At 42.7% G+C, this 25,462-nt stretch overlaps 2 protein-coding genes across 4 annotated transcripts; one reads left to right on the top strand and one right to left on the bottom strand.

Annotated features, from left to right (window-relative positions):
- The first annotated feature begins 230 nt into the window (after window positions 1-230).
- Window positions 231-17,863, top strand: LOC129842593 (transmembrane and coiled-coil domains protein 1-like). 3 transcript variants are annotated; one of them, XM_055911238.1, is made up of 8 exons: window positions 231-313; window positions 2,991-3,166; window positions 5,525-5,568; window positions 7,871-8,139; window positions 11,238-11,663; window positions 12,951-13,432; window positions 16,283-16,418; window positions 16,613-17,863. In XM_055911238.1, exons 4-8 carry the CDS (start codon window positions 7,915-7,917, stop codon window positions 16,925-16,927), a joined length of 1,584 nt encoding a protein of 527 aa, XP_055767213.1. In that variant the 5' UTR covers window positions 231-313; window positions 2,991-3,166; window positions 5,525-5,568; window positions 7,871-7,914; the 3' UTR covers window positions 16,928-17,863. The 3 variants fall into 3 exon arrangements, with proteins under 3 accessions (XP_055767213.1, XP_055767206.1, XP_055767198.1); XM_055911231.1 differs by having other exon boundaries at window positions 7,356-8,139; XM_055911223.1 differs by having other exon boundaries at window positions 5,525-8,139.
- A 1,655-nt stretch (window positions 17,864-19,518) lies between these two features.
- Window positions 19,519-24,662, bottom strand: LOC129835259 (protein B4-like). Its single transcript, XM_055900814.1, has 3 exons — window positions 24,574-24,662; window positions 21,260-21,499; window positions 19,519-19,865 (listed from the first exon to the last, which is right to left on the bottom strand). The coding sequence occupies exons 1-3, from the start codon at window positions 24,593-24,595 to the stop codon at window positions 19,678-19,680; spliced, it is 450 nt and encodes a 149-aa protein (XP_055756789.1). The 5' UTR covers window positions 24,596-24,662; the 3' UTR covers window positions 19,519-19,677.
- Window positions 24,663-25,462: the final 800 nt, after the last annotated feature.

Raw genomic sequence — 25,462 nt, 5'->3', positions numbered from 1 at the left:
TTGTCAATCAGTGTTGCTTCCTAAGTGGACAGTTTGATTTCACAGAAGTGTGATTGACTTGGAGTTACATTGTGTTGTTTAAGTGTTCCCTTTATTTTTTTGAGCAGTGTATATAGATATATATAGCTTTTAACCATTATAATATTGAAGTATCTTCTCAGACGGTGTGTCTTCTTCGTATCAAAATAAAAGTGTCTGCTGTCAGATGAGTGGCCCTATCACCACCTACGTTAAAAACGCTCTTTGACGTCATCGTGGGAGTGTTCCATCAGGAGAAATGAACGTTCATCAACACAATCCTCTCAGCGCCCATGTAAGTTATATGTAAATACACAATATAGTTTGATTGGCGAGCTGTAATATCAATGTCGAGTATAGAATTTCTCATTTTGTAGTTTATTCTTGAAAGAGGTGTATTGTTTATTAAGTTGTGTTCAACCCGGTGTTAGCTAAGCTAGCGGTGAAGTAGCTGGTTGGCTAGCTAACTAACGCGTTAGCTGGCTATCGCTAAAACTAGCTAGCCACCGCTAGCTAATGTTACTCCCAACCAACCTGTTCTATCTTGCTAGAATTAGATAAACTAGATAAGCGGTAACTAGTTGTCTGGGTGCAAGCGATTTACTTAAATGTGTCGTTACTGTTTGGGCATGAGCTGACTACGGTTTGTGTTGGGGTGTGTCAGCATTCATATATGATCAACCATGCCCTATCACACATTTCCAATAGACAGATGCGCGCTAACTACATTTTCATTAAATGAAACTAGCTAACAGTTGCTATTAATATTGGCTAAGTTAGTAAATAGGTGTAACTTGTTCAGTATGGTGTCTGTCAGGGAGGGAGTAGCATGGACGCCACTCAGCCGGTGTAACGTCGGGATGTGCTGCGGTGGAAATCCACGGGCACAACCCTGCTAACAAACGTTAGCTAGCTATGTCGTTACATCCTACAAAACACCGGGTGGGTGGATGTTTTCAGGCTGTCTGTGAGATCATTAGCCATACGCAACGACTAAAATGTGTCTGAACGCAAACCATATTTTTCATGTAATGTCTATTGCCGGGTTAGCATTTTAATTAGGCCTGTTCACGATAGTAGATGTAACATTAACTAGCCTCGATTAAAAATCCACACCTATGCTAATAGCTAACTAAATGGCTCATGCTCATATTGATGATGCTGGTGGTAGTGTTGTTTGGCCACTGACGGTAACGTTTACGCGGCTGTCAATTTCTATTCTGAAATTGGATGGGATAATTGTTCTTTTCCACTTTATAATCTCTGTAGTTAAGGTATGTAGTCAATTGCTTAGCAATACCTTGACGTTAGATTGAAGCGTGATTGTAATTAGCTAGGTGTTTTATTGCTAGTTAATTACGCACAGGCCGGTTTTGGGCGTGAACACCTCCACATATCTTGCAGCAAAGACATTTATCAACGGCTATCTGTCTGATTACGTTTATCGGATTAATTGAGCTAACAGCTCTGCGTTTAGCTCGGCAGTCAAACTAGCTAATGTCTCCTATTGTAAAAACAAACCCCACACAACGATTATTTAATTGATTGGAAAAATCGATCTGTCAGTTAGCTAAGAAATAGCAAGCTCACAGAAATGGGCTACTCAGTGGAGGCAAAGTTAGCTATCTAGGTAGCCGACTGATTGTGGCAGTTGAACTAATCTCACACGATTTAGCCAGGATTGTATTAGGCCTAGCTATTCTAGTGCTTTGTGTTGACAGGTAGGCCCATCACACCCCTTGAAGATGTTGGCATTGGTTTGCCTATCCCACGCCAGTGTTTGTGCACCTGTTTTGTCTTAGTCTTTATGACGGCACACTGGACTAGACAGAAGGATATGCAGTGCAATAGCACATTGAATCAGGCGAATGTACTGTATTAAGTCCAGTGGTGTAAAAATACTTGAAGTACTACTTAAGTCGTTTTTTGGGGTTATCTGCACTTTACTATTTATATTTTTGACTACTTTTACTTCACTACATTCCTTAAGAAAATATAGTAATTTTTACTCCATACATTTTCCTTGACACCCATAAGTAGTCGTTACATTTTGAATGCTTAGCAGGACAGGAAAACAGTCAAATTCACGCACTTATCAACCGAACATCCCTGGTCATCCCTACTGCGTCTGATCTGGCAGACTCATTAAACACACATGCTTCGTTTGTAAATGTCTGAATGTTGGAGTGTGCCTGTGGCTTTCTGTAAATTACAATACAAGAAAATGGTGCCACCTGGTTTGCTTTAATATAAGGAATTTGAAATAATTTTTACCTTTACTTTTGATACTTAATCACAGTTATTTGTGAGTCACACATGTGTAATTGAACTCCAGGGAGTTTCTCAAAAGCATTATGATCATATTTAAGTCCATTTGTTGGCCATGGATGAACCCTGATCTTAACACTATCAGTCCTATCAGTCCTGAGATCCCAGCAAATCACATATTCGACTTTCATTTGTCTGCATGTTCAGCTTCACAAATACAATTTAGTTTAAAACCATCTTCTTTATAGGTCAACCAGGATTACAAGTAGAACACAACAATTTGTCATAAACCGGTGCATTCGTGAGTTTTATCGACAAATGTCAATAAAATAAGGTCCGCCAAAGCAAAAACATGATTAATGCTGTAAGTACAGAATTAGTTGTGTGGAGTTTGTGACAGAAACTTTGAGCTTATTATAGACACTATGTCCTGGGATTTCCAATTATCTTCTATGTAGAAGAGCTCTTTGGACTCTACTCCCTTGTCTCACAAACACTGCTCTAGCTCAGCCCCCATTAAGCACACAGACTAATGGAATCTACGGATGCAGAAGAAATAGACCAATTCAGTTGTACAAACCAGAATCTCTAACACAATGTTTAGAAGTCCAAAACACACCAGCGATATGGTGGGACTCCTTGGGTTAATGGTAAAGATGTTTGAAAACCTGCCCTGACATATTTATCTCCTCTTTCCTTTTCAGCATGTGACATTCCGAAACATCAGTGGAAACTGTTGACTGAAGAGAAAAGGACATCCCAGCTCTTGTACTTTGAAAGAGTGTTCAAAGGAAGTGGGTTTTTGGAAATTTCCTTGGAATACTTAGGCTTTTCCTATGCAGTGAAATCCCAATAGGCCTGCTGATGACCGGAACTCAAGGTATGCTTCCCAGTAAAGCCAAACTAAAGTAGCAAGCCAAACTTAAGGGATCCTAGACTAATTGCCAATCGCACCTTTCCTAAAGCTATTTTTTGTGTAAAAGAAGGCCGCTTTTGAGCTTTAAAAAATGGAGCCTGAAATAGTTGTGGTATTAATGTTACAGCCATGTTGGCTTTCATCAGAATGAAGAATAGCTTTTGGTAGATGAACAGTGGTAAAAATAGATGAGAAGATGGATGCAGGCGGACACAGCACATTAAGACATTGTCCCCTTCCTGGACAAAGGGCCATGCTGTAGATGCCATGTGAAAGTAGACAGTTACAGTGAATGGACACAAGTACAGATATGGTTGCCAATGTGGTAGATACATTTGCATGAAGTATCTTCTCCATGTAGGCACATGCAGTATAGACTGTAGAGAGAGACACACATACACACATGCTGGTGTGACCTTGGAAGGCTGCATGCATGAGGCGGCCGAGGGAAAGGGGGGCGATCTCAATTGCATACTACTCGCGTCCTCTCTCCTCGTCTCCTTCTCAAAACACATTAGAGGAGAAGGTCAGAGGGAAGTGACCTCTGGCTTTGTCATCCAATGGGTTTTGAGGAGGAGGGAGGACGCGAGGAGTATGCAATTGAGATCTTCCCAGTGATAGGAGAGTGTTGGCTGACCCACTTCTGACAGAGATAATGTAGCGCCCTAAAGGAGGAAAAGAGACTGGGGGTGTCATGGTGTGCTTCACTGTGTGAATGTCTGTTAGTACACTTGTCCATGTACTCGTAGATCGGGGCGGCAGGTAGCCTAGTGGTTAGAGCGTTGGGCCTGTAACCGAAAGGTTTCCAGATCGAATCCCCGAGCTGACAAAGTGAAAATCTGTCGTTCTGCCCATGAACAAGGCAGTTAAACCACTGTTCCTAGACCGTCAATGTAAATAAGAATTTGATCTTAACTGACTTGCCTAGATAAATATGCATTTTGGACTACATCTGTGGCAGTAGGTAGTCTGATATTACAGCATTAGGTCCTGTCTGCTTAATAATGCATTCATAATGCCATTAGACTCCCTAATCACTCTGTGGAACATGCATGTCACTGTGCTTTTGTTTGGTTTGTGTGTAGCCTACCTGCTCACTTGTTAACCACTGCGTCCCCTCAGTGAATTCGGGCCTGCAAATGGGCCTATATATAGCCGGACCTTTCAGTCTCGCTTGCAATAAGTTAAACATGGGGTGAAATGAGGAGGGGAATGGGTAAGAGCGTTAGGGGATTTCCACTGATAGCTGAGGAGTATGCAGATATGCCTGTTGACATCTACTTTAGTCTATTTGGTGAGGTCAAGTGTTAGTTACTGCTAAGTGTGCAGCGCTGCTGGGCGAGATTAGCCATAGTGTTACCTCAGTGTTACCTCAGTGTTACCTCAGTGTTGGGTTAATGTTACAGGCTTAGTGTTCCAGCTATGAGGAAGGGACTTACTCAAATGAAGCAATCTCTCAATCCTATCCATTTGGGAAAATTTCACTCTGTCATTAGTAGTGTTTTTTTCCTATGCTGTATTTGGGCGTTGCGCTATGCAGGCAGTTTTTCTCTGCATCCTCCAATCTGCTAATGTGAGGGGAAATTGTGGTGATGTATTATAATTTGCGAGTGGGTAGGGAGTTGTGTGGGAGGCATCGTGTCCGGCTTGTGCCAGTAAACTGGTGGTGACTGAATTCTTTCCCTTTTCCTCTTCCTTTAGTTGTGTGCGGATTGGGCAACTGGTGTGGTTGGTGGGTTCCACTGATAGACACTTACTCTGTCCGAAGCGGCACCCTGTCCCCTGTATAGTGCACTACTTTTTGACCAGAGTCCATCAAAAGTAGTGTACTATGTAGGAGGATTTGGTTCCTTTTGGGATGAAGGCTTTGACTAAAAAACAGGTTCTTGGCTCACTGCACAAAAGGAGCGCTGCTGGTCAGTGTCTCTCAAGCTTTGTGTCCCTCATTACTTCCGTTATTTACTGTAACACTCATGATGTATCGGACCTCTACTGCTCTGCTCGTAGCTCTCCTGAGTAATCTGGATGGAGTCATCACTGCGAGGTGTTCCACACACCTTCATGTCATGGTCTCATATTTTGAGTGTGCACAAGGCAGTGATATTTGCTGTTAAGATGAGGACTTCTCAAAATGTATTCTAGGAGGAGTCCCTGAAGCCCCTCAGTGAGTGTGTACAGGTCTCGTTGATTCTGTGCAGTTTGTACACGGCTGATTTGAGCACGGGTCCGTGTGCCGCCATTGCCAGCGTCATTTATTTGTATCTCGTCATTGGTTCCATTTTGATAGTGATTTCCCTCTGACGTTGACCTCTTTCTCCGCAGCCAACCCTGAGCTGTAAGTCGGAAGAGGAGAAGCTGGACGGAGGGTAAGATCTATCTATCCCTGGCTCTCTTTTTTATTTTTTCTCTTTCTTGCCACCTGTTTCTTCTTGCTCTCTCCTTTTCCCTCGCGCTCTCTTCCTCCATATCTCTTCCCCCTTTCTTTGCTGTTGCTAAGTAAAATACAGTCTTTATATAAAGTGCTTTCCTGGAGCTCAACTCTCAGATGATGTGGATTTAGCCTTAGCCATCTCCGCTCACGGCTCCATGCTTGATCTGGTCTCTGAGGTCAAGGCTCTCTACAGGGATATCATGGCCCAACTCTGGGTGCCTCAGCCAGATAAGAACCCACCAGAAGATTCCATTATTCATTTATATTTTGTTTCATTATTACTTATCTTTTTCATACTATTTACTTTAAACTCATTCGAAATCCTCAAAGGGTATGTTTTTTCCCCCACCCATTTTAGTAAAGAAATCGTTTCTGAAATGCTGTGTGTCTTATATTAGACTACAAACGACTGTCTAAGTAAATAACAAATGAAGGCGATGTTTGTTAACCTCTGCCTGACAAGGAAACCACAGTCAGATTAGGCTAGTTAACCCAGGTCCTGTGACGTGCTTTCGTCCTCTAAAAGTGCGTTTGCAATATGACACACTGAAGTGCCACTATCTATGGAAACTGTACAATAAAACCCCAGCATTTCAGAAATTGTTTTTGGAAATTATTTTGTTTAGCACGACACCGTCATTGCTGTAGAAGTCTGCTTTCTTTAGTATAGTTGTTTTGTAAGTGGGTTTGGACATCACAGACGTTGTGGTTTGGGTCATATGGATTTACCATACTGAACAAAAATATAAACGCAAAAATTTCAAAGATTTTAGTTACAGTTCATGTAAGGAAATCAGTCAATTTAAATATATTCATCAGACCCGAATCTATGGATTTCACATGACTGGGAATACAGATGATTGCACCTCAGGATCTCGTCATGGTGTCTTTGTGCATTCAAATTGGCATCAATTTAAAATGCAATTTTGTTTGTTGTCAATAGCTTATACCTGCCCATACCATAACCCCACAGCCACCATGGGTCAGTCTGTTCACAACGTTGACATCAGCAAACCTGCTCTCCCGCACGAGGCCATACAGGTGGTCTGTGGTTGTGAGGCTGGTTGGACCTACGTCATTTGAGAGAATTTGTCAGGAGGCGGCTTATGGTAGAGAAATTAACATTACATTCTCTGGTGACAGCTCTGCTGGACATTCCTGCAGTCAGCATGCCAATTGCACGCTGCCTCAACTTGAGACATCTGTGACATTGTATTGTGACAACTGCACGGTTGAGTGGGATTTTATTGTCCCAGCACAAGGTGCACAAGCTGCACAAGGTGCTGTATAATGTGTAATGATCATGCTTTTTAATCAGCTTCTTGATATGCCAAACCTGTCAGGTGGATGGATTGTCTTGGCAAAGGAGAAATGCTCACTGACAGGGATGTAAACTAATTTGTGAACAAAATTTGAGAAGCTTTTTGTGCGTATGGAACAATTCTGTGATATTTTATTTCAGCTCATGAAACATGGGACCAACACTTTACATGCTGCGTTTTTATATTTTTGTTCAGTGTAATAATAAAAAATATTTGAACATACAAATATATATAAATAAATCGAGTCAACTAAACTCGAGCCTCAATGTTTCAAAGCTGACACGAGTTCAACCTCTGCCTGCTGCTTTTTGTAATCATTGTTTTAATTATGGTGCTTTCTTTTGTCCCATCCACTCACTGTTGCATGTCATAATCCATTTTATTTCCCTTTTTGTGTTAGACGAGCATGTCTTTGAGCCAATCCGCATGCACGCGCATAGGGCCCAAGTGAGTGAGCGCCATACTCCTTGCTTCCCGACTTTTGAAGCTGCCTCTCAAAGGGGGTGTGTTGTTGGGGCATAGCTAGACCCCCGCACCCCCAGAGTTGACCCTGTGGCTGAGCGTCAGCCTGGCGCCCCCTGATGGATCAGGCTAGTAGTGAGCAGAGTCCTGAGGAGCCGGATGCGGGAGGTCGGGCGGAGCAGGAGGTGGGCCGAAGGGCGTCTGAGTCGGAGCACGGCCTGTCCAAAATCACCCACAATGCACTGGAGAACATGGGCGCGCTTGGCCACGGCCTGAAGCAGCTTTTCCAGCCGCAGCGCCGCCGCTCGTCCGTCTCCCCGCACGACGCCGCCGCCTCCTCAGGTTGCCCCGCCCTTGAGCCCCCTGACGGTGGGGGGCCAGAGGTTGGGGACGCCCACTCGGCACCCGGTCCGGACTCTGACCCCCACACTACTTCCTCCGCTCCCCCTGCAGCTCTGAGCCGCGTTCTGCAGCAAATCCGTGGCGCGCCCCCCATAATGAAGCGAGGGACCAGTCTGCAGAGCCGCCGCACCAAGGCGGGGGGGACCGGGGACCCCCCCCAGAAAGGCAGCCCCCAGATCCACCGGAGGAGTACCCAGGAGGTTATGCTGCTGCAGGCTGGCCGCCCGCGCTCCTCCTCCACCACGGACACGCCCACCAGCCCCGCCCTGACCGACATGCTGCTCACTTCCGGGTACCACTCCACTGAGGAGCCTGACAGGGTGAGTTGAAACTAGGCCCCTACAGGGGTTGGTCCCCTGTAAAACCTACCCACTGGTGCAGACAGGCCACTGCAAGCTTTTCACCTATATAAAAAAAAAAAAAATGTAATAAACAAGCAGCTGCTGCTAGAGAAAACGCATATCTAAATGGAAGCACAGTATTGGAAGGTCAGAATTCATGATGATTTACTGTGAAATGAAATTGAAGAATTCATGATGATTTACTGTGAAATGAAATTGATCATATTGGGCTTACTGGCTTGCCTTCCTCTGGATGTTCTTGGATGAGTGAAAGGAACTGTCATTACTGGCAGGTCAGTGTGTGTGTGTGTATTGGTCACTATGTGCTCTAAGCCCTTCTATATTTAGCTGTGGCTGTCTCCAAGTATACTTCAGGTCAGCCAGCGAAGGCTTGACTTGCAGGCCAAAACAAGCTGAAAAGCGGCTGGTCCCCTGACATCTCTGACACTGTCCTCCAACATTTTAGATGTAGACTGGTCCTCACTGGAATTGCTCAAATCCGTAGAAATTTGGAGTACACTGTATTAACAATATCTTGCCAATGAATGAATACTGACTGACTTAGTAGCAGGACAGTGCATTTCTAAATTCTTCACGCTGTTAGGATTGAGTGTTGAACTCCTAGACAACTAGTACAACTAGCCCATCATTGTGTCTGAGGTATACCCATCATGCACAGTGCATACCCCTGGCAGTCACCTCGCAATGCTTGATGACACCACCAAGCCTTTTGAGCAGGAAGGGTATGAATCGGGCAGTAGGATGACGAACCTAAGCAGTCTGTTCCACCAACAGCAGACCGTGGCCACCCTACTGTGTGAACTGTAATTAACTCGCGTTACGTGAGCAGCTAACAGGCTAGTGGCTAGCTACAGTAGCGTCTGGATGTGTCTGTAGTTGAGCGACTCAGTCTGTCGGTCTTAGAGAAAGCAAAAGTCCTTTCCATCCCCACATAAGCTGTCTGAACTGACAGTGATGGAAGTGCAACTCCACTGTAGTTAGTGGCCTTCGTCTGGCCCAACTCCCCAGAACGGAACATAAATCATTCATTCTGGGCTGATCTCCAGCACCGCCGTTCTAGAATCCCACCTCTCTGTGTAGAAAATAGATTTGAGAACATAACATTTTTATTTTTCTGGTTGAGAAAAATGCTTTAGCTTCAGTGAAGCCACACCATTTACTGTGAATAGGGAAGTTACACACACACACACACACACACACACACACTCTGTATGGCATCCCTGTCTGATGGATTACTGCTCAGTATATAGACATGGGTTCCTCTGGAGATATTTATGGATGGCTGTTTTTACAAATTATTAACATGTTCCTTTATGGCAAATCAGTCTGAGGTAACATTATGTAGGGTGTCCAGCCACTGCCCAGAGGGGGTGAATGTCACTTCTGTATGTTATAATAGGCAGAATCTACCACAAACCCAAAGCTTCCTTATGTTATAAAATACAATTTACCAAGACATCTGATTATTTGTGTTCTGAGTCGTTCAGTGGGGTCTTTCTCTAATGTGTCATTAACGTTATTTACCCAAAAAGTCCGATTTTGTAACTTAATATATCCGATAATAAGCACAGAGAACTGTTGATATAGCGGTGCAGGCTTCTCATAACTTTTGAGGATTTATAATTTTGTCGTTGTCAGTTGTTTCTGCGGGTCGCAAAAGGTGCATTTCACAAATGTTATTAAATGTAAATGGCTTTCACAATAAAAAGCTTGGAACATGCTCAATAATCCATGGCCATTTCACCGAGCGACGCTTGTTTTTGTGAGGTCTTCGAAGAGGAGTTTCGACCTAATGTGAAAAGCATACGCGTCATGTCTCAATCGATATCCATTTTACCTCTATTGTTTTATGTCCTGCGGATTCGAGAATGACGACCCGTTCAATGGGAAGGTGAGCCTCAGAATTAAGGCTACGGGCTACCGTTCACCGAATCCAGCCTAACTGATGCGATAGAGATATACACTACCGTTCAAAAGTTTGGGGTCACATAGAAATGTCCTTGTTTTGAAATAAAAGCATTTTTTTTTTTGTCCGTTTTAAAATAACATCAAATTGATCAGAAATGCAGTGTAGACATTGTTAATGTTGTAAATGACTATTGTAGCTGGAAACGGCAGATTTTTTTTATGGAATATCTACATAGGCTACAGAGGCCCATTATCAGCCACCATCACTCCCGTGTTCCAATGGCATGTTGTGATAGCTATCCAAGTTTATCATTTTAAAAGGTTAATTGATCTTTAGAAAACCCTTTTGCCTAGAAGGCCAGCATCCCGGAGTCGCTTCTTCACTGTTGACGTTGAGACTGGTGTGTTTGCGGGTACTATTTAATGAAGCTGCCAGTTGAGGACTTGGGAGGCGGCTGTTTCTCAAACTAGACACTCTAATGTACTTGTCTTCTTACTCAGTTGTGCACCAAGGCCTCTCACTCTTTCTATTCTGGTTAGCCAGTTTTTGCTGTTCTGTGAAGGGAGTAGTACACAGCGTTGTACGCAATCTTCAGTTTCTGATAATGGGCCTCTGTACGCCTATTTAGATATTCCATTTAAAATCGGCTGTTCCCAGCTACAATAGTCATTTACAACATTACCAATGTACACTGTATTTCTGATCAATTTGATGTTATTTTGATGGACAAAAAATCAGCTTTTCTGTCAAAAACAAGGACATTTCTAAGTGACCCCAACCTTTTGATTGGTTGTGTGTATAAAAAATGGGTTGTGATTTAGTCCCCCTAATTCTGACCATCCTACAAGGGTAAAAACTAACTTTTTAAGGGACTATGATAGAGACATGAGGTTTGGATCACTGGGTTTTCTAGGATGATTATCTACACAATTAACATTTTACACATTGGTCAAAATGTGTTTTTGATTGGAGACCCTATATTATGATTATACGGTGTTGGCTGATTTGATCATGTTTGCCTTAGTTACTTTCCACTCCATTTGGCTACTTTTAATGCTCTTCCTCAATCTTACACGACAGTCTCTGATCTATCCTTCTCTCCTCCCATCTTCTCTTCCTCCTCGTTACTCTGTCTTTCCTGGGTCAGCTGGATTGTCTGGACGGTTCCGGCCCGGCTGTATCGCCCAACGCCCTCTCCTGCGGAGCCGACGGCTACGGGCTGGACTCGGTCGACACCACCCCCGACCCCCAGCGCACAAAACAGGCCATTGCCCAGCTGCAGCAGAAGATCCTCAAGCTCACCGAGCAGATCAAGATTGAGCAGACGGCCAGAGACGATAACGTGGCCGAGTACCTGAAGCTGGCCAACAACGCGGACAAGCAGCAGAGTGCCCGCATCAAACAGGTGTTTGAGAAGAAGAACCAGAAGTCGGCCCAGACCATTCAGCAGCTGCAGAGGAAGCTGGAGCACTACCACCGCAAACTGAGAGAGGTGGAGCACAATGGTATCCCCCGTCAGCCCAAAGACGTGCTCCGAGACATGCACCAAGGCCTCAAGGGCGTGGGCGCTAAGGTTAGCGTTATGAACATTTTAACATCACATGTACTTTCCTTATGAGGTCATCCCGCTTATTTTTCACCAGTGTTATTTCTACCACTAGTGTGCCACTGCAACTGCTAATGTGAGTACTACCACCACCATCAATCTATTTTTTTCTGGTTTTAGTCACTTGTCCTTTTCAGAGTAATTAGCAGCACACAGTTTCCTACAGAATTCAATAGATTGCGTGTAGAATATGCATGTCTCAGACCTGGGTTCATAAATACTATTCAAAATCATTTCAAACTTTAGCTGGGCTTGATTGAGCTTGACTGGTGCAATAACTTATAGAAGAGTCGCAAACCGTGCCCATCTGTCACTCCAGGCAGACTAAAGCAAACGCTAAAAGTATTTGAAAGATTAAGTGGTATTTGAACTAGGGGTGTGAAACGTTTTAAATTGAAATTGGGATCCCTAATGTTTAGAATAATCCCAAATGGAAAAAGTACCCCCCCCCCCCCCCCATCGCTAATAATGCGTGTATTTGTTCAGTCTTTGGTCTGTTGCATGTAGAATTTCCTAGCCTGTTCATTGGTTTACTGAAGTTAAGAAATTGCGAAGTACATTGCGTGGTACAGCTTCTGATTGCCGACAGATGGGCCTAGTGCACAGTTCTGCCTGTTGGCCGACCTGCCTGTACTCTGCCCCTCCCCTCTCTCTCTGTCGCTCACTAAGAAAGATGCCAGTGTTTGGGAAGTACGGCATCTAATCGGTCTCTGTTTTTTAATCGTAGCAGTCGATTCCTATCGGAAGATATTTTCTTTCTACAAAATGTCTTGTTATGGTATTTAACAAACTTTACACCTAAAGTTGCGCGCAGTCAGATGATTGATTATTTGATTGGCACTTCTGGTAATTAGTACCGCTTCAGTGGTATTCCTTTACAGACAAGTAAAATGCCCGCTCAGTCAAGCTTCGAAACTCTCCAGAGTTTAGTGTCGATATTTTAAAAAGCTTTAGCGTACCCTTACAAACATGCCGTGGCTGAGGTGCTTTCAAGGGTATATGACTGCAGTAGATATAACTTCATTGCCCGGCCCAGCGGTCATGCATTAGGACCATTATTCTGCATTGTGGAATTTTCAGATTTATTCTGGTAAATCGTAAAAAGAAAATGGCAGTTAAGCGTTTTATCAAAGTTGTCCATTTGTCACATCCCTAAGTTGAACCCAGGTCTGGTATCTCTGTCCCATGTGTTTTCACTACCACCGTAGTCTCCCCTCCCTCCCTAGTTAGTAACTGACCCATCTCCCCCAACAGGTCACCGGTGGCCTCTCCAGCTTCTCCCACGCCACTCACTCGGCGGCCGGGGCCGTGGTGTCCAAGCCTCGCGAGATCGCCTCCCTCATCCGCAACAAGTTTGGCAGCGCAGACAACATCTCTGCCCTGAAGGACTCCCTGGACGAGCCCCAGGAGGATGGTCACGTTCTGGGGACTGGGGGGTCCAGGACCCTGGGGGGGGCCTCTAGCCCTAAGTACGGCAGCGAGGACGACTGCTCCAGTGCCACCTCCGGCTCGGCTGGGGCCAACAGCATCACAGGGGCCCCTGGGGGCCCGCCCAGCTCTAAGGGCTTGAACACACTGGAGCACGGCCAGAGCTTGGGCTTGGACACGCTGCTCCACGAGGTCCAGGAGCTCCGGGACAGCCAAGGTCGGCTGGATGAGTCATTTGACAGCCTGAAAAGCCACTACCAGAGAGACTACACCATGATCATGCAGGCCCTGCAGGAGGAGAGATACAGGTAGCCACTGCATGCCACACACAACCTAGGACGCAACCGGTATTAAATAGACTAGACCAGTGGTTACCAACGGGTCGATCGACTGGGCGACCTTCAAGGCAATTTTAGTTGATCAAACATTTCTGTAGAAAAGGCTACCTGGGTGGCAGGTAGCCTAGCGGTTAAAAGGGTAAGGCCAGTAACTGAAAGGTCACTGGTTCGAATCCCAGAGCCGACTAGTTGAAACATCTGTCGATGTGCCCTTGAGCAAGGCACTTAATCCCAATTTCTGCTGTTAGTCGCTCTGTATAAGAGCGTCTGCTAAATGACTCAAATGTAAAAATGATAAAGCCTATATATGATAAAGCCTGATAAAGCCATATATGTATGTATATATGTATGTATATGTCTTGCTCTGTTGGCGGTAGGTGCACTTGATTCCGAAGCACTGTGCCGGGTAGGCAAAGTGTTCCCATTTTGAACCATTTTCTCTGAAGGGACACATTCTGCTTAACCGGCGGACCAGGAGTGCTAAATCAAGCGCGCCTACTGTGCTGGCCAATCGGCTAGTTCAAATCACCATGCCTACAGCTTCCACGACCCCCACAGCAAAGTTTGATACCAGCCTACTAGCATACTTGAGACTTCAACTTTGACAGTGTCTCTTTAGTCATAGTTTTCAAAGAATACAGCAAGGAGCTGCTGTTTTTGTAATGGAGTTCATGTTTAAGTTTTTATTCAGCATTGTCAACACAAAACAAAAACGCACTTCTCCCTACTTCCACTAGTGCTACAACCAGCACTGCAGCTGCAATGAATGAATGAATGAATGAATTGAGTAGCCAAGTGTATCGATAGGCCTGCGTTTTTATTATTAGCAGCTCGTCGTGTCTATTGTAATATAGAGGAATATTTAACTTTCTCTAGTTATAGGAACAACATGAATTTGTGCATGAGGCAGAAATAATGTTGTGCGACTCGAGGTTCACCATCAGGTGGAAGACTGTCCTCTCTCTCTGGTCAGTCTCACCGGAGGAAAGGAGCGAGCAGGGACCGTGAGAGATGGACTCTGCTTCTCTCTCCCCTCTGCTGAAACTGACCGTCAGATGCAGGGAGCATCAGTTTCCCCAGTGGGAGAAACTCCCCAAATACAGGTGTGCCAAGCTTGTAGCGTCATGCCCAAGAAGACACAATGCTGTAATTGCTGCCAAAGGTGTTTCAACAAAGTACTGAGTAAAGGGTCTGAATACTTATGTAAATGTGTTTTATTTATTTTTTGGTACAAATTAGCAAAAATTTCTAATCCTGTTTTCGCTTTGTCATTATGGGGTATTGTGTGTAGATTGAGGGGGGGGGGGACTATTTAATTAATTTTAGAATAAGGCTGTAAAAAGGTCAAGGGGTCTGAATACTTTCCTTAGCCACTGTGCCTTCAGAAAGTATTCCCACCCCTTGACTTTTTCCACAGTTTGTTACATTACAGCCTTATTCTAAAATACTAACCTAGCCTAATTGACAGAGAAAAGGAACCCTGTACAGAATTAAAATATTCCAAATACCCCATAATGTCAAAGTGGAATTGTGTTTTTTGACATTTTTACAAATGTATTTAAAAAGGAAACGCTGAAATGTCATGTCTAAGTATTCAACCACTTTTGTTATGGCAAGCCTAAATTAGTTGAGGAGTAAAAATGTGCTTAAGAAGTCACAAGTTGCATGGCCAATACAAAGACACAGGTGTCCTTCCTCACTCAGTTGCCAGAGAGGAAGGAAACTGCTCAGGGATTTCACAATGGTGACTTTAATACAGAGTTTAATAGTTGTGATAGGAAAAACATTGTAGTTACTCAAAGTCTGTACAGAATTAAAATATTCCAAAACATTCATACTGTTTACAACTTGTTGTCCTGAAATATGAAGTGTTATGTTTGGTACAAATACAACACATTAGATTAGACTACCTATCTCCATATTTTAATATAGGTGGTGGCTGCATCATGTTATGGGTATTCTTGTAATCATTAAGGACTGGGGAGTTTTTCAGGATTAAAAAATAAATGGAATAGAGCTAAGCACAGGCATAATCCTAGAGGAAAACCTGGTTGTCTGCTTTCCACCTGACACTGGGCTAATAACCTAAAACACAAGGCCACATCTACACTGGAGTTGCTTACCAAGAAGACAGTGAATGTTCTTTACAGTTTTGACTTAAATCTGCTTGAAAATGTATGTCAAGACTTAAATGGTTGTCTAGCAATGATCAACAACCAATTTGACAGAGCTTGAAGAATTTTGAAAAGAATAATGGGGAAAATGGTACAATCCAAGTGTGTAAATCTCCGAGAGACTTACCCAGAAAGACTCACAGCTGTAATCGCTGCCAAAGGTGATTCTAACATGTATTGACTCCGGGGTGTGAATACTTATGTAAATTGAGATTTAATTTTCAATATATTTGCAAAAACCTCTAAACATATTTTCACTTTGCTATTATGGGATGTTGTGTATAGATGAGGACATTTTGAATTCAGGCTGTAACACAATGTGGAATAAGTCAAGGGGTATGAATACTTACTGAAGGCAGAGTACATACTCACTGAACTTAGCAGTTACTCAAGTTGCTAAGAGATGCAAAATCCCCTTGTTACTAAATTTAGAATACCGGTATACTTTCTCAGTTCAAAATAACTTATCACTCAGCACCAGCAAACATTTCCACTAACACTTCCTTTCATGACACATTTTATAATAAATAAAAAAAATACATGTATATGTAGCAAAAGCTGTAAAAAAACAACATTTTTTTGTCCTCAAAGGGTGGGGAGGGGTTAATGCAAGGACGTGTTTGATTGGTACCGTGTGTGTGTTCAGGTGTGAGCGTTTGGAGGAGCAGCTGAATGACTTAACAGAGCTGCACCAGAATGAGATCCTGAATCTGAAGCAGGAGCTGGCCAGCATGGAGGAGAAGATCGCCTATCAGTCATACGAGAGAGCTAGAGACATTCAGGTAGGTTCTGTCAGCAATTGAAATAAGGAATATTTTTACCTCATACCTTTTAGCTCCAGTGAACTCAATTATTTCTTCTTTCACCCCCCTTGATATGTTGTTATACGATAGGGTCTGGCTGTGTTTGTGGTGAAGAGAGTTAGTGACATTCCAACCTGTTTAACCATGCCCCCCCCCCCCCCCCCCATATATAGGAGTCTCTGGAGGTGTGCCAGACGCGTATCTCCAAGATGGAGCTGCAGCAACAACAGCAGCAGGTGGTCCAGCTAGAGGGCCTAGAGAACGCCACGGCCCGGACCCTGCTGGGCAAGCTCATCAACGTACTGCTAGCCGTCATGGCCGTGCTCCTGGTCTTCGTCTCCACCGTGGCCAACTGTGTGGTGCCCCTGATGAAGACGCGCAGCCGCACCTTCTCCACGCTGCTCTTTGTCGTCCTCCTCGCCTTCCTGTGGAGGAACTGGGAGGTCATCTCGCAGTACCTGGATCGCTTCCTGTTGTCCCCGAGTTGACCTACAGGGGTGGGGCTCTCTCAATGAGTGACGAAGGGAGGTGATGGCGGGGCTCCCTGAACAATGAGGGACAGAGGTGGGGCCTGGTGTGGGGGGACGACTAACTAACAAACCCGTACACTGCCTCTGATGCATGTGGTGGAGCCAGGCCAGCACAAAGGGCGGGCTTAGCGGAAAGGAGGATGAGGAGCCAGGAGATCTGCACACCTACTTCTCTCGCTCTCTCCAAGCAGTGCAATTGTTTACACGTGGAAGACGTTTTCTTACTTTAGAATTGATTCAAGTGGTATTGAATTTGTTTCTTCTTGTTATTGTAGTCATTAATGCAGATGCTTGAGGGCTTTCTCTTGTGGCAGGATTGGGAAGGTAAACAGCTGGCATGTTGATGATCCACATGGCTAGTGACTTTACCCTTTTCTCTACGTCCAAAATCTCTCTTCCTTTTCTCTCTTTAACCCTAAAATCTCTCCTTTGTCCCTTTTCTTACTCCCAATATGTTCTCTTCCATGTTTGTCTTCCTCTGCCCGTCTTCTCAATCACCCCAGTCTTTGCCTATTTCACCAAACCGCTCTTCTTTCTGGGAGGATTGATGTGACTAGCTACAGTGCACTGCTGTGGACAAAATCTAATATATCACTGGATCAAGCAAGTGATGGGTTCTTGACTTGTTTCTATTGGACGAGCTAAACGTGACGTTGGGCCTGATTGGATCAGGACTGAGTCGGAATATGCTCAGCTTGAAGCCCCGCACTCTTGGCCTGGCCTGTTGGATGTGCCCCTGCTGAGACTATAAACTCATCTATAAACTGAATGAACATACTTGAAGAGCTGTGAAACTGCTCAGACTTTCAGTGCTTCCGTACTGTTTCTATTAGTGAAATGAAATATAAACTTTTTATTTTTTAAAACAAATAAACATGCAGTTTTAAAGATGAAGGATTGAGTCAACACACCCAGCTTCTATTTCAACCTCATGTTTTTGATGTGTAGAAAATATTGCCTATATTGACAAGCTAGCTAGCTAATTCCCACCCAGTTGACTGTTAAAATAGTGTAAGCCCTCCATTGCAATGTCTATGCTACAATGGGTTAACCATAAGTATCACAACAAGCACAACTCCAATATGTAGTAGTTTTTTCAGTTGCAGAAATGCCACATGCGTCCACAACCTAACAATTACAAAACTTGGATTCGATCAAATAACCCCCATGCGGAAAATTGGCAAATATCTATTGACCAAATTCAACTCATTGACCTCCATATAAATTGCTCACGTCGTGGACAGATTCTGGGCAGAGTAAAAACTTGGTTCACTTCTTCCCGTGTATCCTTTTTCAAATCCAGGCCTTGAGGTCCACAGCATTAATTATTTATTTTTCTCCTTAGGGGTGGTTGAGTAAAAGCTGGTTAAACTTCCAGGGAATAAATAACCAGGAGCACCAGTGAACAGCAATGTTCTGGTTTGGGTAACTTTGAATATCAAACTGAAGACCCAATTAGTTATTGCACCCCCTTGTGGACAAACTGAAATGGTACAATATGTTGCATTTCACCTTTGTGGGCACTGACCCATAAGACTAGTTTTTGAATAGTTATGGGAAATGTTTAGTTCTAACTGTATAGAAAGACTGCTACCACAAACCAGCAGCATCCAAAAATCCATGGTGGAGAGAACAGTGAAGGACCAGTATCAGGGCCGTCCCTCAGGAGACTGGTACAAGATGTCATGTCCAGTGTGCCGAAGTGTTCCAGGCTCAGATTGGTCTCAACCATCTTCACACTCACTGTACCAGATTATCCCAATGACTCGTGCCATGGTCGTCAACCTATGATGGATGAACAACAAAGTCCTGACTGCATAGAAAACACCTTAGCCATCAATATTTTCCAGGAAGTCACTGTACTAGTGATACAATTAATCTGGCAGAAGAGGGTACTGATTTAAACAGGTGTAAGAAACAAGAACTTCCCATCTTTTTATTTATATATTTATCTTGCATCATTACAAACCCCTAGCTACCATCAACACTTCTCTACAGGAAAAGTGGAGATTAGATTTTACAGCAGCTAGGTCTACACCTAAATGCCACAAACAAGAACTACAAACTGCTTTATTTAAAAACACAAAGTGGATAAAAGGAGTGCAGTCACTCTGCTGCTGCCCTCTTGCCCCATTTCCCTGTGGGTTTAACTTCAGGAGCAGCAGTGTCCCCCTTCATCGGCTTCTGGAAAGCTTTGGCCTTTGCACCCTTCTTGGCTGCCCCTTCACCCTTGGTAGTCTTCTGTGCTTTGGGTTGCTCCTCAGCTGTCCCCTCTGCCCTCTTCGACTTGGGCTTCTTAGCAGGGGCCACCTTGGAAGCAGATGCTTTTGCATCCTGAAAAATGAAAATGACAGGTTTACAATACAATCACCCATTTAAAATTAGATTCAATTTAACCATGGTAAAGCCCAAATAGGGAACAGTACCCATGACAAGTGTGTGTGTAATATATATATATAAAAAAAGTCCCTATACACCAAAAGCACTTGAACAATGCCAATAGTCAGAACATAACTGAAACCACACTTGCCTCTGAAGGTTTCTCCTTCTGCTTTTTGGCTGTAGCCTTTTTCTTCTCAGCTTCTAGAGACAAAGGTTAGTGATGTGTGTGTATGCATGCAATCATGGACACAATGAGGAGAAGTGAGATACCGATACAAGTCATTGAATGAGCAATGTTAAATGTCCTCCATTGCAATGGATGTAGCTCAATAACAATGATCCCATACAATTGGGCAGATTATAGGGTGATGTCTAAATCCTAGGAGTGATGAGCACAATCGTTTCAGTTTACCGGCTTCCTGGTCCTTAGTCTTCTTGGCTCCGACCTTTGCAGCCTTTGGTGCCTTCTCCACATTGGGATCAGTGTTCTCAGTGACCTTTTGCCACACTGTCAATTAGTGTAGACAGCTTCCTGCTGCCACTCTGCTAATCATCAGATGGGGGAGGAGAGGTATGGGCCCCATGTGGGTAGATGTGGGGCCCTGCCTTGATTGGGTAACTGAAAAAATAAACTGCATAATAGCTAAATGTGACTGGTCAATTATGTGAGTCAGGGGCTGGGCCCAAGAGGCAAAAAAAACAAATTACTTATTTTATAACCAACCAAGGGAGCCTGTTCTCAATGTTCAAAATAAACCAGAGAATATATTTAGCCACAGAGGACCAATAGCTTCTCAAAAATAACTGGATTAAATGTTCTCACAAGCACATGCAGGTAACTGCCAAAATAAAGAAAACGCCAACAAAGTGTCTTAAAAAGGGTGTTTGCTGCAAGAACAACTTCAATGCACCTTGGCATAAATTCTACAAACTGACCTAAACCATGGCAGGAAAACACCCCACACACACACCATAAACTTTGTGTCCCTCATTTACTCAATTGTTTCCTTTATTTTGGCAGTTACTGGTTGCCTACTGTCGGGAAGGCTGCAATTTGGGCAGAGTGCATTCCAAATGTACAGCTTGTTGTGTTGTGGCCATAGACAGAATTGTAATATTCATATGTGTAAACATACTGAATTGTAATTGGATGCATTTTACCGCCGTATCATACTGTGCTATGACTGCTTAAGACCACCCAGATGGTTAGGTCATGGTCAGCTGATCATGGTTGGAGATACGTGAACATGCCAGTTGTAGCTAGCTAATAAAGAGCTACGTTAAGAAATATCTTGTAGTACTGCATTTTATTATTTTGTACAAAGCGTGCAAAACAAGAATACACTGATTTTTTTGAACCTCTTACCCTGGCAATTTGAGTGGTAACTCATGGGTACACTAGCAATGGCTGCCAGTCCTGATTTGAATGGGAACTGCCATCCATGGATTATATGTATATAGTTGGTTGCAGTTGTCCGTTTGCACATTTCAAAATACAAATTGCGGGAAAAACATAGTTTGGAAAGCAAATGCCTACTGCTGAAAATAGAAGACTGTCTGTAGAACCAATATAATTCTCAACTCCCAATTTTTAGTGACCAGCAGGACTATTTTTCAAAGTAGCTCATCTTGAGATAGGCTATTGCCATGAGGAGCGCATTGGCCATCACCGTGAGTAGTAGCCTATGGCTTCATCATTACGCGAGTCAGTGTGCCACTGGAAATGGTATGTAATTGCCCAATGTAGTAATATATAAATAAAAAACACAATTCAAACAGGAAAGCTGCTTTGACATACTCAATTACAATTTTTGGGAAGGAAAACCATTTCACTCATATTGTAAATTATTGGTCATTTTTCATAGAAATCTAGAAACACTGGGCATTTACTTTAAGATTTAGACATGCATGGATCACTTACCCGAAACCTCCCCTGTACTCCCTCGAATCCTTTTTTCAGGGTCTTGCGTATCATGTATTTCAACCTCACCAGGTCCACAGATGGATATTTCTCTGTTATGAATCCGCGAATGGCCTGCGAGGAGACCCCCTTTCGAGAGTCCAACTCCTTCAGCGCTTCGTTAACCATCACCATCGTAGGTGGATGAAGAGGAGTTCTCCATGCCACAGCAGGTGCGTTGCTGGATTCTAACAATGAAATGGACAAATGTATCAACCGTAATCTAACCAAATAACCGTCAAATTAGGCTACTCAAATTGGCCTAAACCGCACATGGTTTTATAAACCTGATTTAGCTTTTCCCGACACTTTTCATATTTTTGGGGCACGTCAGAAGATGAAGTTACTTCTGCTACTTTTTTTAGGTGGCATGATCAAACGGTTACTCTCAAAGTTAGGCCACATAAAAACGTTAGTTTAAAAACAGCAACTGCATTCTCAGCCTACACACGTTCAATGCGTTTATGCACTTCAAGCAACACCGCAGCAAAGCACGCGGTTTATCAGAACGGGCGCTGACATTTAGGTACCAGTTAGAGCATTCAAGGTAAACTGATCAGTCCGAGTAGTGTGAACTCGCTTCGTCTTCTCTCCTCCGTTCCTTCCATCCTTTCCTTTCATTTACTGTGCTTATCAGTTTACCTTCACTGCTCTGGCATATTATTAAACATGACTCACCAAACATAAATGAAATATGAAAACCCTTCTACATTTTAGAGACCATCAAACTCTTAACCACAAATGCAAGGTTTTTGTAGGTAAACTTTGTGCAGCAGTTAAAAACTTAAAACAAAAAGTCGAAGATAAAAAAAAAATCTCAGACAGACAAGTTAGTTTGGTTTTAAAAATCGAATTGTCGGCAATAATAATACAACATAACATCTGTTAAAGACAGATAGCTTGAGAACCTAAAAATAATTACAGATAAATGATTCTGAATGTTCAGCCTCCTTGTCCTCTGCAACATGACATTAGCCCACAGTTGCCATATGAGACATCTGTGGTTTTCCTGTGAACAAGCACCACATCTACATTTCTATTGAAACATGTATTCTTTGTCCCAGTCACAGCCACCATCTTCTGTAAAGTCAGACTAACAGTATGTATGTAGCTCTCTAAAAAATGACATTGTTCATCCCTGATATGGCTGGTCATCTGTTTTTGCTCATCCTCCTTTTCGGTGAGTTATTTTTCCGCTCCATCTGTTTGTGCTACAGGATATTCCATTCTTCTTTCCCCTCTTTTAGTCTTTTACTTTAGGAACTCTTAATATTTCAACATGTTATGGTTATAATAAGTGTGTCTTATTCCACTGATCATCCTATTGATTTATATTTCTCTGTCATTATTTTACATTTTGTTCAGATAAGAATGACCACTGCTTGATAACATGGCTGTGAATGCATTACAGACTGTTCCGCTTCGCCAACTTGTGTAAAGTGTTCCCATGTCATGTTTTCTTATTTTTCATAATGGCAAAAAGAGCATGATAATGACCCATTTTGTTATGTCCAGATACCTTCCAGTACATCAAAGCCGAAGGTCAGTATCATTATTATGAATTTAAAGCTTCAATTTGTAACTTTTTGGGCTACCAGACAAAACAACGGGTTACCAAAATATTCAAATAATAATTGACATATTTTCAATAAAAACGTTATTTCGATGAATTCATCCATAAGATTTCATCCTTCCACGAGATGCTGTATTGTCACGTTCCTGACCTGTTTCTGTTAGTTTTTGTATGTGTTAGTTGGTCAGGACGTGAGTTTGGGTGGGCAGTCTATGTTTTCTGTTTCTATGTTTGTTTAAGGGTGACTTAATATGGCTCTCAATTAGAGGCAGGTGGTTTTCATTTCCTCTGATTGAGAGTCATATTAAGGTAGGTGTTTTCACACTGTTTGTTGTGGGTGGTTGTTTCCTGTGTCAGTGTTTGTTGCACCATACGGGACTGTTTCGTGCATTCTTCGTTTTATGTAGTCATTTTTCCTGTTGTGCGTTCTTCGTGTTTTATGTAAGTTCGTATGTTCAGGTTTGTCTACATTCGTTTTGTTATTTTGTAAGTATTCAAGTGTAGTTCGTGTTTTTCGTCTACACTTAAATAAATTCATTATGTCTAATTACAACGCTGCAGTTTGGTTCAATCCCTGCTCCTCCTCTTTGGATGAAGAGGAGGAGGAACGCCGTTACATGTATACACTGGGTATACAAAACATTAACATGACATAGACTGACCAGGCAATTCCAGTTGAAAGCTATGATCCCTTATTGATGTCACTTGTTAAAGCCACTTACATCAGTAAATAGATGAAGGCGAGGAGACATGTTGAAGACATGGATTGTGTATGTGTGCCATTCAGAGGGGGAAAGGGCAAGACAACATATTTAAGTGCCTTTGAACGGGGTATGGTAGAAGGTGCCAGAACTGTAACAGTGCTGGGTTTTTCACGCTCAACAGTTTCCTGTGTGTATCAAGAATGGTCCACCACCTTAAGGACTTCCTGCCAACTTGACACAACTGTGGGAAGGATTGGAGTCAACATGGGTCAGCATCCCCGTGGAATGAGACAGACAGCAAGATTAATACAAATCTCTGCTTTTGAAAACCAAATGCTAGTCTAAAATAAATGGAATATAATATCTAAATGCTTTTTACAGTGGAGATCAAGTTTATAAATTGCCTGGCTGGGCTGATGAGATAGTGGATTGAGCAGTCAAATGGAATAGTGCATAGACAATTTTTTGTGTTTGCAAACGTTGCTCGCATCGCCCTCGTGTGGCAACGTTTACAAATACAAAAAAATAGTCTATTCACTATTCCATTTGACTGCTCAATCCACTATGGTGACAGAACAGAACGCCAACAAAAAAAAGCCTCTATTTACATGTTGCTTATGAGTGAATTTCACACTACTTTTGAATTATTATTGGAGTTTAAGGCTCGTATGAATGTCCTGCTTAATATAATGTTTGTGTCATCATTGCAAATCAACTACATTATACTTAAATTACTTCAACTTCATCCAGTAAAATTTGGCTATCTTTTGCTACAGCCTATGGCCATGTCAGTGAGCGTTAGCATTCTAGCTAACAACTTGCTGCATCCAAAATAGTTATTTTACAAAGATCACAACCAAATATAATCTTAGTGACTGTTCAAGCAAGAATCAACACATCATTGTCAGCATAGGAGAGCCCCCAAAAAGTTATTTTGTTTAGAAGTTAAAAAAAAAAAAATAATAATAAATCTAGGCTTTCTTACTGCAGTCAAGAGTCACGCGCATCTGTACGTGACGTCAGTGTGTCGTTCACTGGAAAGTATGGAACGCCATTTGGGTCTTTGCATTTCAAACAAGATACACGTGAAATAACACTGTTTGATGTGTCAAATAAGACTATTTGAAGGGTCAAGTCAGCTTGTTGACCAATCAGGACCTGGATAAGACTGTACGTCACATAATCATTTAACACGTTCGTTACTTTTTTACGTAGTTTTTACAGATTGATTACACTATCACATGTATTTCATATGTCACAGCGATTCACCGATATGTATGATGCTGATAATGTTTTGTCTTGTGCACCTGCCGCTGCAGCACAAGTGCAGACACACTTCCCCAAGGTCTGGGACAGTTCTGGTCAGAAAAAAATCCATCACTTCCGTTGTTTGGCTGTTCCCATATAGCAACGTTCCAAAATGAGCATATGTCTAGGTGGAAGGATGAAAATAAAACACATTTACTCAGAACAATAATACGTCTTTAATGAAAGACATGTCCTTCATCTTTTGTTTAAATGTTGGCAACCGCTTTACAAAAAGCTAAATGCCCATCGAAGCAAAGGATTATTGTGTGATAACTCCCTCCAAAGGGCTGTTCCTGGCACGGGTTCTCATTGTTTATTTCTTAAATAGACAACAGTGTCTTAATTGTTTTTCTCTTTCAAACTCATATAATATTAAGTGGTACGTTACCTGTATGAGTAGTTAAACATTGAAAATTAATTTATAATTCAATTAAAAAAGACACTCCATCATCCCTCTGATCTCACAGATCTTCCTCAGCCCAGTCTAACAGTGATTCCTGCAGTCATCAAAGAAAGAGACTCAGTTCAGCTGAACTGTCAGACTCCTCCATCTGTCTCTGAGTGTT

Source organism: Salvelinus fontinalis, chromosome 3 (assembly GCF_029448725.1).
Source record: "Salvelinus fontinalis isolate EN_2023a chromosome 3, ASM2944872v1, whole genome shotgun sequence".
Taxonomy (NCBI): domain Eukaryota; kingdom Metazoa; phylum Chordata; class Actinopteri; order Salmoniformes; family Salmonidae; genus Salvelinus; species Salvelinus fontinalis.
Note: the sequence above shows the minus strand (reverse complement) of the source record. Positions and strands in the feature narration are given on the sequence as shown.